This window comes from Lampris incognitus, chromosome 11 (assembly GCF_029633865.1).
Source record: "Lampris incognitus isolate fLamInc1 chromosome 11, fLamInc1.hap2, whole genome shotgun sequence".
Taxonomy (NCBI): Eukaryota; Metazoa; Chordata; class Actinopteri; order Lampriformes; family Lampridae; genus Lampris; species Lampris incognitus.
In genome coordinates, this window is record NC_079221.1 from 58845311 (window position 1) to 58862008 (window position 16698).

General features: G+C 50.0%; 1 protein-coding gene across 1 annotated transcript in view; it reads right to left on the bottom strand.

Moving 5' to 3' along the window:
* itga4 (integrin alpha 4) overlaps positions 1-16698 on the bottom strand; it is a 108295-nt gene that overhangs the window by 38807 nt on the left and 52790 nt on the right. Inside the window, exons 13-16 of the mRNA XM_056289679.1 lie at positions 9961-10006; positions 9686-9840; positions 6754-6908; positions 6214-6363 (exon numbers count right to left, since the gene is read on the bottom strand). Coding sequence (XP_056145654.1) covers positions 6214-6363; positions 6754-6908; positions 9686-9840; positions 9961-10006 — 506 coding nt within the window. The remainder of the gene's footprint in view (positions 1-6213; positions 6364-6753; positions 6909-9685; positions 9841-9960; positions 10007-16698) is intronic.

Genomic DNA, 16698 nt, shown 5'->3' on the forward strand with positions numbered 1-16698 from the left:
CCTTGTCCCCACTTGCTGCTCGCGTTGTGCAGTGATCATTGTTGCTTTCCCTGCAATGACGTGGAACGGATCAGGACGGAAAGGGGATAGGAACTTGTTGTCTGGTCGCATCTTTTGACCAACACGTGGTCTCCCACTTTCAGAGCAGAGGAGGCACGACAGAAGCGTTTGTCATTGTGCTCTGTCATCTTCTCTTTCGCTTGTGTGTCTTTGGCTCTCATGAGCTCGTCCGGGACTGTGGACTGGACACTGGGCCGTGTTGTGTGCACTTGTCTACCGAACACTGCTGTGGTGGGGGGCGTCCCAGTGGAGCAGTGCGGTGTTGTTCTGTATGCTCGCAGGGAGCGATTCAGTTCTTGTTGAGTGTTTTTGTGCCCCAGTGTTGCAATCCGGAGTGGGGTTTTTCAGGGTCTTCGTGAATCTTTCCACTTCGCCGTTTGCTCGGGGCCAGTATGGAGTTATCCTTCTGTGGTGGACTCCCGGGTACGTAGCAAACCTGGAGAACTCTTCAGAGTTGCAACGGTGGACCACTGTCGCTCTTGATGACTTCTGGAATGCCATATGCTGGGAAGAGTTTGTCTAGCTTTGGTATTACAGCTTTGGCGGATGTGGTGGATACTGACTCCACCTCAGGGAACCTTGAGTAATCATCCATCACTACAAGTAGGCACTCTCCATTTGGCAAGGAGCAAAAGTCAATACCCACTTCAGTCCAGGGTGCAGCTGGCAGAGGAGTCATCTGAAGTGGTGCGTGAGACTGTGTCGTGTTTGTTACTGCCTGGCAGGCAAGACAGGTTTTGATGCAGTCCTCTGCCTTTTGGTCGATTCCTGGAAACCACACTTTCTCCCAGAGTAGTTTCTTTGTTTTCACCACCCCCTGGTGGCCTTCATGGGCGATGTCTATCACCCGGTTGTGCAGTGAGGAAGGTATTACAAGTTTATTGCCTCTCAGCAGGAGATCTGATGCAGACGACCCTAGCTCTGATTTGTTTGTGTGAGAACACCGGAGAACTGATTGCTGGGCTGGAGACATGTCCGCTGTCTGTTCCAGAAGAGTGTGCCACTGTCCAGTCCTGACAGCAGTCATAACCCTTTGGAGGCACGGGTCAGAATGTGTGGCAGCATGAATCTCCTGTAGTGTCATGGCATGGGGCACATTGTGGTCAGAGCCCTAGAAAGAGAGAGTTGCGTCAGTGAGGGGTCAGAACGCGAGAGGGTCACGTGGTTCATGTAGCCGCCGAATAGTTCCAAACGAAGCGTGGCGGGTCATTTAAGTGAACTGCTTAGCTGCGATTTCTGGTAACTACTAACCAATATTTTCAGATTTTTACATTTATATATAGATATAGATATATTACAAAGTGACACATATTCTATGCGCACTGTTTGGAACTATCCGGGGCTCCCATGATCCGCCATTGCTGTTAAATAATTGGCCCACTGACGTCTACGGAGTTGACGTAACTCTCTCTTTCTAGGGCTCTGCTTGTGGTTGATGATGAAGCACACATGGGCTTCAGCCAGCTCAGGGGTATGCGTGTCCTTGGACTCAGGTGTGGAAACAGGGTGCCTGGAGAAATACTCTGCTAGGTTACGGACACCTGCCCTGTAGACCACAGAGAAGCTGAAGTTTTGCAGTTTCAGCAACCAGCGTTCGATTCTGGGGGGAGGGGAGGACAATGGCTTGTTGAACATGGGCACGAGTGGCTTGTGGTCTGTAATGACTGTGAAAGTGCATCCAAGTAGATAGAGTTGGAAGTGAAGGCAACACCAAATCACAGCTAGGGCCTCCCTCTCAATCTGTGAGTATCTCTTTTCCACAGGTGACAACGTTTTGCTGGCGTAGGCGAGTGTGTGTAGTCTACCATCAGAGTCAGTTTGGGTAAGAGAAGCCCCAAGGCCTACAGGGCTTGCGTCCGTGACAACTTCTGTGTGTTTTGATTGGTCAAAGTAGGCCAAGACTGTGTCGCTGCTCAGGGTACTTTTGAGTGTGTTGAATGCGGCCTGGTGTGCAGGGGACCAGTTCAACAGTTGGTCCTTCTTTGTGAGCTCTCTGAGGGGCTGTGTCAGGGTAGCTAGATCTGGAATGAAGCGACCACAGTAAGTGACAAGGCCAAGGAAACTGCGGACCTCTCCAGGATTTTGTGGGGCTGTGGTCTCTTTGACTACTGCAGCTTTCATGAGGGCCACTGAAATGCCTTGGTCTGAGAACACACAACCAAAGAACTCCAGCTTGGTTTTGTTGAATTCACACTTGTCAGCATTTAGTGTCAGGTTGCAGTCTCTGAGGCGCGTGAGGACCTTCTCCAGGTTCTCATCGTCCTCCTGCTGGTTGGCACCGTACACCAGCATGTCATCACTGACATTCAAAACACCTGGGATGCCAGATAGTGCCTCTCTGATGGTGTTTTGGAAAATCTCTGCAGCTGAGGATATCCCAAAGTTGAGACGCTTGTAGCGTCGCAGGCCCACGTGTGTAGTGAAGGTTGTTATGTAGCGAGAGTCAGGGTGGAGTTTAAGTTGGTGGTAGCCAGCCATTAGATTGAGTTTGGAGAACACTTTTGGACCATTTAGGTCTGCTAGGATATCATCACAGTGGGAGTGAGGTGAGTAAGCAGAGTTTGAGGGGTCATCCAACGACAGTGAGTTCAAATTTTGTCTTGGTTGTGACCGGCACACTTTCGAAAAGTGATTTCTTTTACCACAGTTGCGTCATGCATGTCCATATGCTGGGCACTTGCCTTCGTGAGGGAATGGTCCACCGCAATTGAAACACTCGCTTGTGCGTGCATTTCGGGCTGTTGATACCGGTTGCCAGGCTTGCTGCTGGCTCTTTCGCTCTGGATGGCGCACTGCCAACACACCATCTAAACCAGTGTCAATTTGTTTTTCCATTTCAAGTGCTTGCTGTTCAGACGCTTCAGTCAGCCTGGCTATTTCAAGGAGTTCTGTCAGTGTCATTGTGGGATCGGTGAGAGCTTGCCTTCTCAGCTTGTGTGATCTGCAGCTTTGTACGATGTGACGCCTGATTTCTGCATCAGCAGCAGGGAACTCACAGGATGCAGCCAGTGTGCATAGGCGAACGTAGTATTCCCCAACTGTTTCATTTTCAGATTGGGTAGATTGTCTGAATTTGTAAACTTTGAAGTCCACATTTTTCTTTGGTGAGAAATACACTCACCGGCCACTTTATTAGGCACACCTGTCCAACTGCTCGTTAACGCAAATTTCTAATCAGCCAATCACATGGCAGCAACTCAATGCATTTAGGCATGTAGACATGGTCAAGACGATCTGCTGCAGTTCAAACCGAGCATCAGAATGGGGAAGAAAGGTGATTTAAATGACTTTGAACGTGGCATGGTTGTTGGTGCCAGACGGGCTGGTCTGAGTATTTCAGAAACTGCTGATCTACTGGGATTTTCACGCACAACCATCTCTAGGGTTTACAGAGAATGGTCCCAAAAAGAGAAAATATCCAGTGAGCGACAGTTCTGTGGGCGAAAATGCCTTGTTGATGCCAGAGGTCAGAGGAGAATGGCCAGACTGGTTCGAGCTGATAGAAAGGCAACAGTAACTCAAATAACCACTCATTACAACCGAGGTATGCAGAAGAGCATCTCTGAACGCACAACACGTCGAACCTTGAGGCAGATGGGCTACAGCAGCAGAAGACCACACCGGGTGCCACTCCTGTCAGCTAAGAACAGGAAACTGAGGCTACAATTCGCACAGGCTCACCAAAATTGGACAATAGAAGATTGGAAAAACGTTGCCTGGTCTGATGAGTCTCGATCTCTGCTGCGACATTCGGATGGTAGGGTCAGAATTTGGCGTCAACAATATGAAAGCATGGATCCATCCTGCCTTGTATCAATGGTTCAGGCTGGTGGTGGTGGTGTAATGGTGTGGGGGATATTTTCTTGGCACACTTTGGGCCCCTTAGTACCAATTGAGCATCGTGTCAATGCCACAGCCTACCTGAGTATTGTTGCTGACCATGTCCATCCCTTTATGACCACAGTGTTCCCATCTCCTGATGGCTACTTCCAGCAGGATAACGCGCCATGTCATAAAGCTCGAATCCTCTCAGACTGGTTTCTTGAACATGACAATGAGTTCACTGTACTCAAATGGCCTCCACAGTCACCAGATCTCAATCCAATAGAGCACTTTGGGATGTGGGGGACTGGGAGATTCGCATCATGGATGTGCAGCCGACAAATCTGCAGCAACTGCGTGATGCTATCATGTCAATATGGACCAAACTCTCTGAGGAATGTTTCCAGTACCTTGTTGAATCTATGCCACGAAGGATTAAGGCAGTTCTGAAGGCAAAAGGGGGTCCAACCCGGTACTAGCAAGGTGTACCTAATAAAGTGGCCAGTAACAAGAGCCTGTTTGGCTTTATTAAAGTCCTTATCCTCTCCTCTATCAGGAAGTGTGATAAAAATGTTGTATACCTGTTCCCCAGCATAGTGAAGTAACATGGCACGTTTTCGAGTGTCCTTCTTGATGTCCATAGCACGCAGGAAATTTTCAAAATGAGCCATCCATCTTTCCCATCTTGATCCTAATGATCCAGGTGCTCCACCGTGAACGTCAAAAACGGAGAATGAATCACTTGTAGCAGAGAGCATGGTGGCAATGGTTAGATGCAGTGTACTCTACGTCCTGGTCTGAGCTGCGAGCTAATCCGTTTACGCACCGGGATGCTAAACATTAGTTAGCAGCTATCACTGATCACTATTAGGCTACTCAACAATCCTTTCGGTCCGTGGCAAGGTAGCTCCTTTTAATCCACAAAATTCTCGTCGCTTCTTTAATGTCCACAAATACACGGGACGACTGTGTGAACGAATAACTGGGGCCTTATTTTATCACTCTCGTTCTGTCGTTCATACAACCATGCTGTGTGTCCTGCATACATGCTTGTTCCTCTTTCCTACTTCTGTACTCGCCCCATAACCCCTTGCTTCTCTTAAAGAGGTATTCTCTATTAAAGTCTGAACATCACAGCAGGTGTCCCCACCCTTATAAACAATACAGTGGCATAATGACCCAAACCAACGATCAGTTTCATATGCAAATTACCATGACCATTAACTTGAGTAACAATAGCCATGGGTACTAATCACAGAGGATTGGAGAATAGTTGTAATCACAGCACTGTAGGCCAGGCCAGGACTCCACAGTCTGCACCATCTACAGGCCAGGACTCCACAGTCTACACCATATAAAGGCCAGAACTCCACAGTCTACACTATATACAGGCCAGGACTCCACAGTCTACATCATCTACAGACCAGGACTCCACAGTCTACACCATATAAAGGCCAGAACTCCACAGTCTACACTATATACAGGCCAGAACTCCACAGTCTACACCATCTACAGGCCAGGACTCCACAGTCTACACCACCTACAGGCCAGGACTCCACAGTCTGCACCATCTACAGGCCAGGACTCCACAGTCTGCACCATCTACAGGCCAGGACTCCACAGTCTACACCATATAAAGGCCAGAACGCCACAGTCTACACTATATACAGGCCAGGACTCCACAGTCTACATCATCTACAGGCCAGGACTCCACAGTCTACACCATCTACAGGCCAGGACTCCACAGTCTACACCATCTACAGGCCAGTGGCCACTCTTTCAAGGATGAGGATGTGCGCATCCTTGATAGGGCGGAACGCTGGTTTGAACGGGGAGTCAAAGAGGACATCTATGTGAAGAGGGAACGGCCATCCCGGAACCAAGGGGGGGTCTAAGAGTACATCTGTCACCATCTTACAATGCTGTGATTGCAAACATTCCCCAACTCTCTGTGAACAGTACACATGGCCTTTGTAACTCCAGTTAATGGTCACACTCATATTTGCATATGAAACTGGTGGTTGGTTTGGGTGGTTACACCACTGTATTGTTTCTAATCAGTTGAGAGTGAAGAGGTCACCTAGATGATGATGCAACATTTCTCCTAATACACATTGTGTCCAGATGAACTGATTCAACCTTCTGTGAAGGAGCATTGAAGTTGTTCTGGAGGCTCATGGTGTTCCAGCACCTTACTGAGACACTTTATGCTGGGTTTTCCTTAATCACCCTTGTGCATACAAAGTAGTAGTAGTAGTAGTAGTAGTATTAACAGCACCCTGTCCTAGCACCACATACTGACACCCAGTCACAACATCCAGAGGAACATACCTGGTTGGTGATGGTGTTACTGGTCCCTGCTGTCTGCTGAAGAATGGGTTTTAATGGAGGAAAGCCTCTATTTCCTCTCTGTGTGCTGGTCTCCTTCAGAGTAAAGGACAACTGGAAGTGGACCGCTGTGAAGATGTCTCTTACCTCCCTCTGCAGGAGGAGACAAGGAGAGACGGATAGGAGAGGAGACAAGTGATGAGAGCAGGAGAGAATAGGAGAGGAGAAAGCAAGAGATGTGTGGAGGAAAGGGGAGAGAAGGATAGGAGAAGAGATGAGAAGGATAGTAGAGGAATTTCTTTGCTTTCAAAGCCTTAATGTGTTTTGTGTGTGTGTGTGTGTGTGTGTGTGTGTGTGTGTGTGTTTTGTGTGTGTGTGTGTGTTTAGTGTGTGTGTGTGTGTGTGAGTGTGTGTGTGTGTGTGTGTGTGTGTTTTGTGTGTGTGTGTGTGTGTGTGTGTGTGTGTGTGTGTGTGTGTGTGTGTGTGTGTGTGTGTGTGTGTGTGTGTGTGTGTGTGTGTGTTTAGTGTGTGTGTGTATTCTACCCTCAGGTAAGCCAGGTGGGTTGTGCAGGTTAATTGGTTGTTCCTGACCCTGACACGCCCGGTCGTGCTATTGGATGTTCCGTTGCCATGGAAATAGAAGCGGTGGGGGAAGAAGGGCTTATGGATGATGTCAGCGGTCAGATCATACTGAAGCTCTAAGAAGAACAGAGAAGAAAGGAATCCGTTGTCAAGTTAGAGGAGCTGACACTGAAGCTGCAGAGAGCAACAGGAATACTGTGATGGTACTGGTGCCTGAGTATAACGTAGACACGGGGAGGGCTAATACACGTGTAGCTTCTCCCGCTGGGCCGAGCCCAGCTCCACCCACCCATCCCATCCCATCCCATCCCATCATCCAAACCGCTGGTCCTGCTCTCAGGTAGTGGGGATGCTGGAGCCTATCCCAGCAGTCATTGGGCGGCAGGCAGGGAGACACCCTGGACAGGCCGCCAGGCCATCACAGCCCCCCCCCCCCCCCACACACACACACACAACCATATACCCACATTCACACCTAGGGACAATTTAGTACGGCCGATTCACCTGACCTACGTGTCTTTGGACTGTGGGAGGAAACTGGAGCCCCTGGAGGAAACCCACGCAGACACGGGGAGAACATGCAAACGCCCCACAGAGCACGACCGGGACCACCCCCAAGGTTGGACTCCCACTGCACGATTTTGAAAATTGCTAAAACGTGGGCAAGGGGCAGAGAGAGGGGTGTGGAGATGTGTGAGGCAGGAGCAGGGGCAGGGGTAGCTGGGGAGATCTGCGGGAAGGGCCCAGTGTGAATCGCCGGCTCACCACCGCACACCACCGTACCAGGCCCCCTCCACCAGCCCGCCTTCTGGCATGGCGTCAAGCCCTGCAGACAGAAGAGTCAGGAATCAGGAACACTTTATTTGTCATTTCATTTCATGTACTTGCATACATGAAATGAAATGACACATCGCCCCCCCCCCCCCCCCCCACCACCACACACACAGCAGTGCAACACAAAGACAACAACATATCTAAAAACTACAAGAACACATATATATGAAACTACAAAAAGAACAAATCACTGTCCAGGAGAATGAGCGCCAGGATGACTGTGGGAGCTGCCGGTCTGCATGGGCTAGCAGTTAGCTTAGCCTGCCCCACTTCCCGCTTCCCGCTTCCAGTCGGGAATCTGCTGCAGCCAGGAATTGAACCTAGATAGCCCGCACCACGGGCGACTGCGCTAACCAGTCAACTCGAGGGTCCGACCCGTTAGCCAAGGGCTAGCGAGTCTAGTCATCACAATATCAAGGCAATCGCCGAGCCAAACTGGTATAGCGAACTGTACCACTAGGCGTCGCCCTTGAGTCAGCAGCCGCTCCCAGGTGGAACATAGTGAGAGAGTGAATGAGAGTGTGGCACCTTCAGGGCAGCTGGTAGCAGCAAGGCACCGCACCGCTTGCTGGTTGGCCTCCCGCCGGTCCACATCAAATAAGAAGTGCAGCGTTTAAGCGGTGCTGCTCCGTGTTTTCCCGCTCACCTCCTTCGTCTTTCCCTCGCTCCGCATCAGAATGTGGTTTTGGTTTCTTTGACATGAACTCCGCCACATCTCATTTCTCTCGTCAGCCCCTAAACAAAGTAATCCAACATGCCGTGTGCATCTTCCCCCCACCCAACCCACCCACCCCAGGTGTGGAAATGTCGCCTCCTCCTCCTCCTTCTTGCTGGCCTTTGCTCGGCACCATGGGCGCTGTTCCGCTGCATGGGAGCAGTTCAGCTCGACTCGGCACATCCCGCAGGCCTGTCACACACGAGCGGCTCCCTTACGGAGGACTGGACTCGCTAGGCCTTGGCTGCCGGGTCGGACCCTTGAGCTGCCCGGCTAGCCCAGTCGCCCGTGGTGCGGGCTATCCGGCTTCCCGGCTGCCCCTGAGCTCGCTACACGGTTGATGACATGGTCATGTTGCTTATTACTGATGCGATGCAAGTCGGATTCAGCGCTGTGACGCCGTCGGCAGAGGGTGCTGATGTAGGCTACTTCCTGATTTGCTATATAACAACAAATGACTATCAGTCAGTTTGCATCAAATCAGACCGGTTTAAACTCGTACACCGAACCGGACCGGCAAACCGGAAACCGACCCAACTCTAGCCGCCACGATTTCCCCTGTTCAGCATGTGTGATGCGCTGAACAGCCAGCCAACATCGCTTCTGCAAGGGGGACAGTCACCACAAGTGAGACACTAACCATAGAAACCAAAAACGACAACATGTGTCCGATAAGACACAGGCATAGAAACAGACGTGGACGTGTGTTGGACAAAACGTGATTCAATCGAGCTTACTGACATCAGCTGAGGACAGCAGCTGCAGCGATAAAGGAGACGACGAGAGAAGAAGAGAGGAAAGGGGGAGGAAGGACTAAGAAGAAGGCTACTGTAATCCAGGGTGTCCCGGCCAGTGTGTGAGGCAGATGCTAGCAGTGTGCATGTGACATGTCCATCAACGTGGACGTGAAGTGTCCCTGTGAGTGGACAGGAGGAGTCCCAGTTAACTCTGCTGCCACACACGGGTGCTGCAGTCGTGCAGACACCCCACCGCCAAGACATCAGCCAGGGCCAAAAGCACCACGACCCCAGGGCAACAGCGAGCCCACGGGGGGGGGGGGGGGCAGAAGCCTGCAGAGCAACTGCCCCGCATGCCCCCAAGGAACACAAACCAGTTCCCAAATGCACAAGCTGAGCCCCCGCCCCGGGATGCAACCCCACCACCAACCCCCAGGCGGCCCCAGGGGGGCACCCACAGCCGCGGGAACCGAGCTGCGGACGGCGAGCGTAGACCGTCGGCCCGGGGCCAGGCCCCGCAACCAACAGACCGACATACTGCAAGGTCAAAGCAGCTCGGAGGCTCCGAGTGGCTGTCTCCACACAGCGAGGTTAGACCGGCTCTTACCCAGAATTCCTCGGTATTGTCGGGACCTGGCGGTGAAGCAGACGGAGATGTTGGTGCAGAAGGAGGGGGCTCCGTCCTGCTGGCACACAGCAAGCGAACGGTTAATCCTGTCAGGAAGCAGCAGGGACGCCTGGATCCTCACCACCGGACGGGTCCTACAGGAAACACAAGAGGAAGAGTCTGTGTGTGTGTCTGTGTGGGTGTGGGTGTGTGTGTCTATGTGTGTGTCATGGTTTCATTAACTGTCCACACTGATAAACAAAATGGCGTCTTACCTGAGAATGACTGCGGAGTCAGAGAGGAACGAGCCAACTGCAACATCTAGATAGATGAACAGACATTGAGACATAGGGAGACAGCGAGAGACCAGACAGAGACAGCTGTCTTACTGGGACCAGTCCATCTCACGTCAGGTAAATCATAATGTTCACACCAACACAACATCATTGTGCAAAGCACAACGACGCGTAGGAAAACACAACCACAAACTGCAAACCAAATGAACAAGAGAGGAGAAACAACCACGAACCAGAACAGACAATGATATGGACTCCGACCAGAGGAGGTGGCTGGCTGTCGGTCCGGATCAGGGCTGACCGGATGCAGTCAGTCTCTTTAGGGAGAATGAGAGTGTCGCTCATGTGGCCACATGAAGGACAACACCAGAGGAACCAGGAGAGGGGAGTTAAAATATTAAGGTGGACAGCCCTGATGCAGCAAAAACAACGGCATGTCTCACTTCAGCCAGCTGGGACAAATTCTTCCTTCTACCAAACCCTCTTCCTCCAGAGTGAGCACGCTCGAGGTGATGTGGTGAAAAGCTGATGTATGTCCTGCAGGACAACCTCTGATCACTACACACATCACCTCACATGCATGTCCTGCAGGACAACAACCTCTGTTCACTACACACATCACCTCACATGTATGTCCTGCACGACAACAACCTCTGTTCACTACACACATCACCTCACATGTATGTCCTGCAGGACAACCTCTGATCACTACACACATCACCTCACATGCATGTCCTGCAGGACAACAACCTCTGTTCTGTTCACTACACACATCACCTCACATGCATGTCCTGCAGGACAACAACCTCTGTTCTGTTCACTACACACATCACCTCACATGCATGTCCTGCAGGACAACAACCTCTGTTCTGTTCACTACACACATCACCTCACATGCATGTCCTGCAGGACAACAACCTCTGTTCACTACACACATCACCTCACATGTATGTCCTGCAGGACAACAACCTCTGATCACTACACACATCACCTCACATGCATGTCCTGCAGGACAACAACCTCTGATCACTACACACATCACCTCACATATATGTCCTGCAGGACAACAACCTCTGATCACTACACACATCACCTCACATGCATGTCCTGCAGGACAACAACCTCTGTTCTGTTCACTACACACATCACCTCACATGCATGTCCTGCAGGACAACAACCTCTGTTCTGTTCACTACACACATCACCTCACATGTATGTCCTGCAGGACAACAACCTCTGTTCACTACACACATCACCTCACATGCATGTCCTGCAGGACAACAACCTCTGTTCACTACACACATCACCTCACATGCATGTCCTGCAGGACAACAACCTCTGTTCTGTTCACTACACACATCAACTCACATGTATGTCCTGCAGGACAACAACCTCTGTTCTGTTCACTACACACATCACCTCACATGTATGTCCTGCAGGACAACAACCTCTGATCACTACACACATCACCTCACATGCATGTCCTGCAGGACAACAACCTCTGATCACTACACACATCACCTCACATGCATGTCCTGCAGGACAACAACCTCTGATCACTACACACATCACCTCACATATATGTCCTGCAGGACAACAACCTCTGATCACTACACACATCACCTCACATATATGTCCTGCAGGACAACAACCTCTGTTCTGTTCACTACACACATCACCTCACATGCATGTCCTGCAGGACAACAACCTCTGTTCTGTTCACTACACACATCACCTCACATGCATGTCCTGCAGGACAACAACCTCTGTTCTGTTCACTACACACATCACCTCACATGCATGTCCTGCAGGACAACAACCTCTGTTCACTACACACATCACCTCACATGCATGTCCTGCAGGACAACAACCTCTGTTCTGTTCACTACACACATCACCTCACATGTATGTCCTGCAGGACAACAACCTCTGTTCTGTTCACTACACACATCACCTCACATGTATGTCCTGCAGGACAACAACCTCTGATCACTACACACATCACCTCACATGCATGTCCTGCAGGACAACAACCTCTGTTCTGTTCACTACACACATCACCTCACATGCATGTCCTGCAGGACAACAACCTCTGTTCTGTTCACTACACACATCACCTCACATGTATGTCCTGCAGGACAACAACCTCTGTTCACTACACACATCACCTCACATGCATGTCCTGCAGGACAACAACCTCTGTTCACTACACACATCACCTCACATGCATGTCCTGCAGGACAACAACCTCTGTTCTGTTCACTACACACATCAACTCACATGTATGTCCTGCAGGACAACAACCTCTGTTCTGTTCACTACACACATCACCTCACATGTATGTCCTGCAGGACAACAACCTCTGATCACTACACACATCACCTCACATGCATGTCCTGCAGGACAACAACCTCTGATCACTACACACATCACCTCACATGCATGTCCTGCAGGACAACAACCTCTGATCACTACACACATCACCTCACATATATGTCCTGCAGGACAACAACCTCTGATCACTACACACATCACCTCACATATATGTCCTGCAGGACAACAACCTCTGTTCTGTTCACTACACACATCACCTCACATGCATGTCCTGCAGGACAACAACCTCTGTTCTGTTCACTACACACATCACCTCACATGCATGTCCTGCAGGACAACAACCTCTGTTCTGTTCACTACACACATCACCTCACATGCATGTCCTGCAGGACAACAACCTCTGTTCACTACACACATCACCTCACATGCATGTCCTGCAGGACAACAACCTCTGTTCTGTTCACTACACACATCACCTCACATGTATGTCCTGCAGGACAACAACCTCTGTTCTGTTCACTACACACATCACCTCACATGTATGTCCTGCAGGACAACAACCTCTGATCACTACACACATCACCTCACATGCATGTCCTGCAGGACAACAACCTCTGATCACTACACACATCACCTCACATGCATGTCCTGCAGGACAACAACCTCTGATCACTACACACATCACCTCACATATATGTCCTGCAGGACAACAACCTCTGATCACTACACACATCACCTCACATATATGTCCTGCAGGACAACAACCTCTGTTCTGTTCACTACACACATCACCTCACATGCATGTCCTGCAGGACAACAACCTCTGATCACTACACACATCACCTCACATGCATGTCCTGCAGGACAACAACCTCTGATCACTACACACATCACCTCACATGCATGTCCTGCAGGACAACAACCTCTGATCACTACACACATCACCTCACATGCATGTCCTGCAGGACAACAACCTCTGTTCACTACACACATCACCTCACATGCATGTCCTGCAGGACAACAACCTCTGATCACTACACACATCACCTCACATGCATGTCCTGCAGGACAATAACCTCTGTTCACTACACACATCACCTCACATGCATGTCCTGCAGGACAACAACCTCTGATCACTACACACATCACCTCACATGCATGTCCTGCAGGACAATAACCTCTGTTCACTACACACATCACCTCACATGCATGTCCTGCAGGACAACAACCTCTGATCACTACACACATCACCTCACATGCATGTCCTGCAGGACAACAACCTCTGTTCACTACACACATCACCTCACATGCATGTCCTGCAGGACAACAACCTCTGATCACTACACACATCACCTCACATGCATGTCCTGCAGGACAACAACCTCTGATCACTACACATATCACCTCACATGCATGTCCTGCAGGACAACAACCTCTGATCACTACACACATCACCTCACATGTATGTCCTGCAGGACAACAACCTCTGATCACTACACACATCACCTCACATGCATGTCCTGCAGGACAACAACCTCTGATCACTACACACATCACCTCACATGCATGTCCTGCAGGACAACAACCTCTGATCACTACACACATCACCTCACATGTATGTCCTGCAGGACAACAACCTCTGATCACTACACACATCACCTCACATGTATGTCCTGCAGGACAATAACCTCTGATCACTACACATATCACCTCACATGCATGTCCTGCAGGACAACAACCTCTGTTCTGTTCACTACACACATCACCTCACATGCATGTGCTGCAGGACAACAACCTCTGATCACTACACACATCACCTCACATGCATGTCCTGCAGGACAATAACCTCTGATCACTACACACATCACCTCACATGTATGTCCTGCAGGACAACAACCTCTGTTCTGTTCACTACACACATCACCTCACATGCATGTGCTGCAGGACAACAACCTCTGATCACTACACACATCACCTCACATGCATGTCCTGCAGGACAACAACCTCTGTTCACTACACACATCACCTCACATGCATGTGCTGCAGGACAATAACCTCTGATCACTACACACATCACCTCACATGTATGTCCTGCAGGACAACCTCTGATCACTACACACATCACCTCACATGCATGTGCTGCAGGACAACAACCTCTGATCACTACACACATCACCTCACATGCATGTCCTGCAGGACAACAACCTCTGATCACTACACACATCACCTCACATGCATGTCCTGCAGGACAATAACCTCTGTTCACTACACACATCACCTCACATGTATGTCCTGCAGGACAACCTCTGATCACTACACACATCACCTCACATGCATGTGCTGCAGGACAACAACCTCTGATCACTACACACATCACCTCACATGCATGTCCTGCAGGACAACAACCTCTGATCACTACACACATCACCTCACATGCATGTCCTGCAGGACAATAACCTCTGTTCACTACACACATCACCTCACATGCATGTCCTGCAGGACAACAACCTCTGATCACTACACACATCACCTCACATGCATGTCCTGCAGGACAACAACCTCTGTTCACTACACACATCACCTCACATGCATGTCCTGCAGGACAACAACCTCTGATCACTACACACATCACCTCACATGCATGTCCTGCAGGACAACAACCTCTGATCACTACACATATCACCTCACATGCATGTCCTGCAGGACAACAACCTCTGATCACTACACACATCACCTCACATGCATGTCCTGCAGGACAACAACCTCTGATCACTACACACATCACCTCACATGTATGTCCTGCAGGACAACAACCTCTGATCACTACACACATCACCTCACATGTATGTCCTGCAGGACAACAACCTCTGATCACTACACACATCACCTCACATGCATGTCCTGCAGGACAACCTCTGTTCACTACACACATCACCACACATGCATGTCCTGCAGGACAACAACCTCTGATCACTACACACATCACCTCACATGCATGTCCTGCAGGACAACAACCTCTGTTCACTACACACATCACCTCACATGTATGTCCTGCAGGACAACAACCTCTGATCACTACACACATCACCTCACATGCATGTCCTGCAGGACAACAACCTCTGATCACTACACACATCACCTCACATGCATGTCCTGCAGGACAACAACCTCTGATCACTACACACATCACCACACATGCATGTCCTGCAGGACAATAACCTCTGTTCACTACACACATCACCTCACATGCATGTCCTGCAGGACAATAACCTCTGTTCACTACACACATCACCTCACATGTATGTCCTGCAGGACAACAACCTCTGATCACTACACACATCAACACACATGCATGTCCTGCAGGACAACAACCTCTGATCACTACACACATCACCTCACATGCATGTCCTGCAGGACAACAACCTCTGTTCACTACACACATCACCTCACATGCATGTCCTGCAGGACAATAACCTCTGTTCACTACACACATCACCTCACATGTATGTCCTGCAGGACAACAACCTCTGATCACTACACACATCACCACACATGCATGTCCTGCAGGACAACAACCTCTGTTCACTACACACATCACCTCACATGCATGTCCTGCAGGACAACAACCTCTGATCACTACACACATCACCACACATGTATGTCCTGCAGGACAATAACCTCTGATCACTGTGCACGCTGACTCGTCAGCAGTGCTCATGTTTACATGAGAGCAGCAGGTCAGCACAGTCCGGGTGTTTAACAACAACCTGTGACCATTCACATTATCTCACTCTGCCTTTAAAATACACTATTTGGGGGGTGTCTGGGTAGTGGGGCAGTCTAGTCTGGTGCCTACCAACACGGGGATCGCCAGTTTGAATCCCCGTGTTACCTCCGGCTTGGTCGGGCATCCCTACAGACACAATTGGCCGTGTCTGTGGGTGGGAAGCCGGATGTGGGTATGTGTGCTGGTCGCTGCACTAGCGCCTCATCTGGTCAGTCGGGGCGCCTGTTCGGGCGGGAGGGGGAACTGGGGGGGGTAGCGTGATCCTCCCTCCTGTAACGTCCCCCTGGTGAAACTCCTCACTGTCAGGTGAAAAGAAGCGTCTGGTGACTCCACATGTATGGGAGGAGGCATGTGGTAGTCTGCAGCCTCCCCGGATCAGCAGAGGGGGTGGAGCAGCAGAGACCGGGGCGGCTCAGAAGAGTCGGGTAATTGACCAAGTCCAATTGGGGAAAAAAAGGGGAGGGGGAAATGAATGAATAAATAAGTGTGTGTGTGTACGTTAAATATATATATATATATATATATATATATATATATATATATGTGTGTGTGTGTGTGTGTGTGTGTATGTATATATATACATATATATACACACA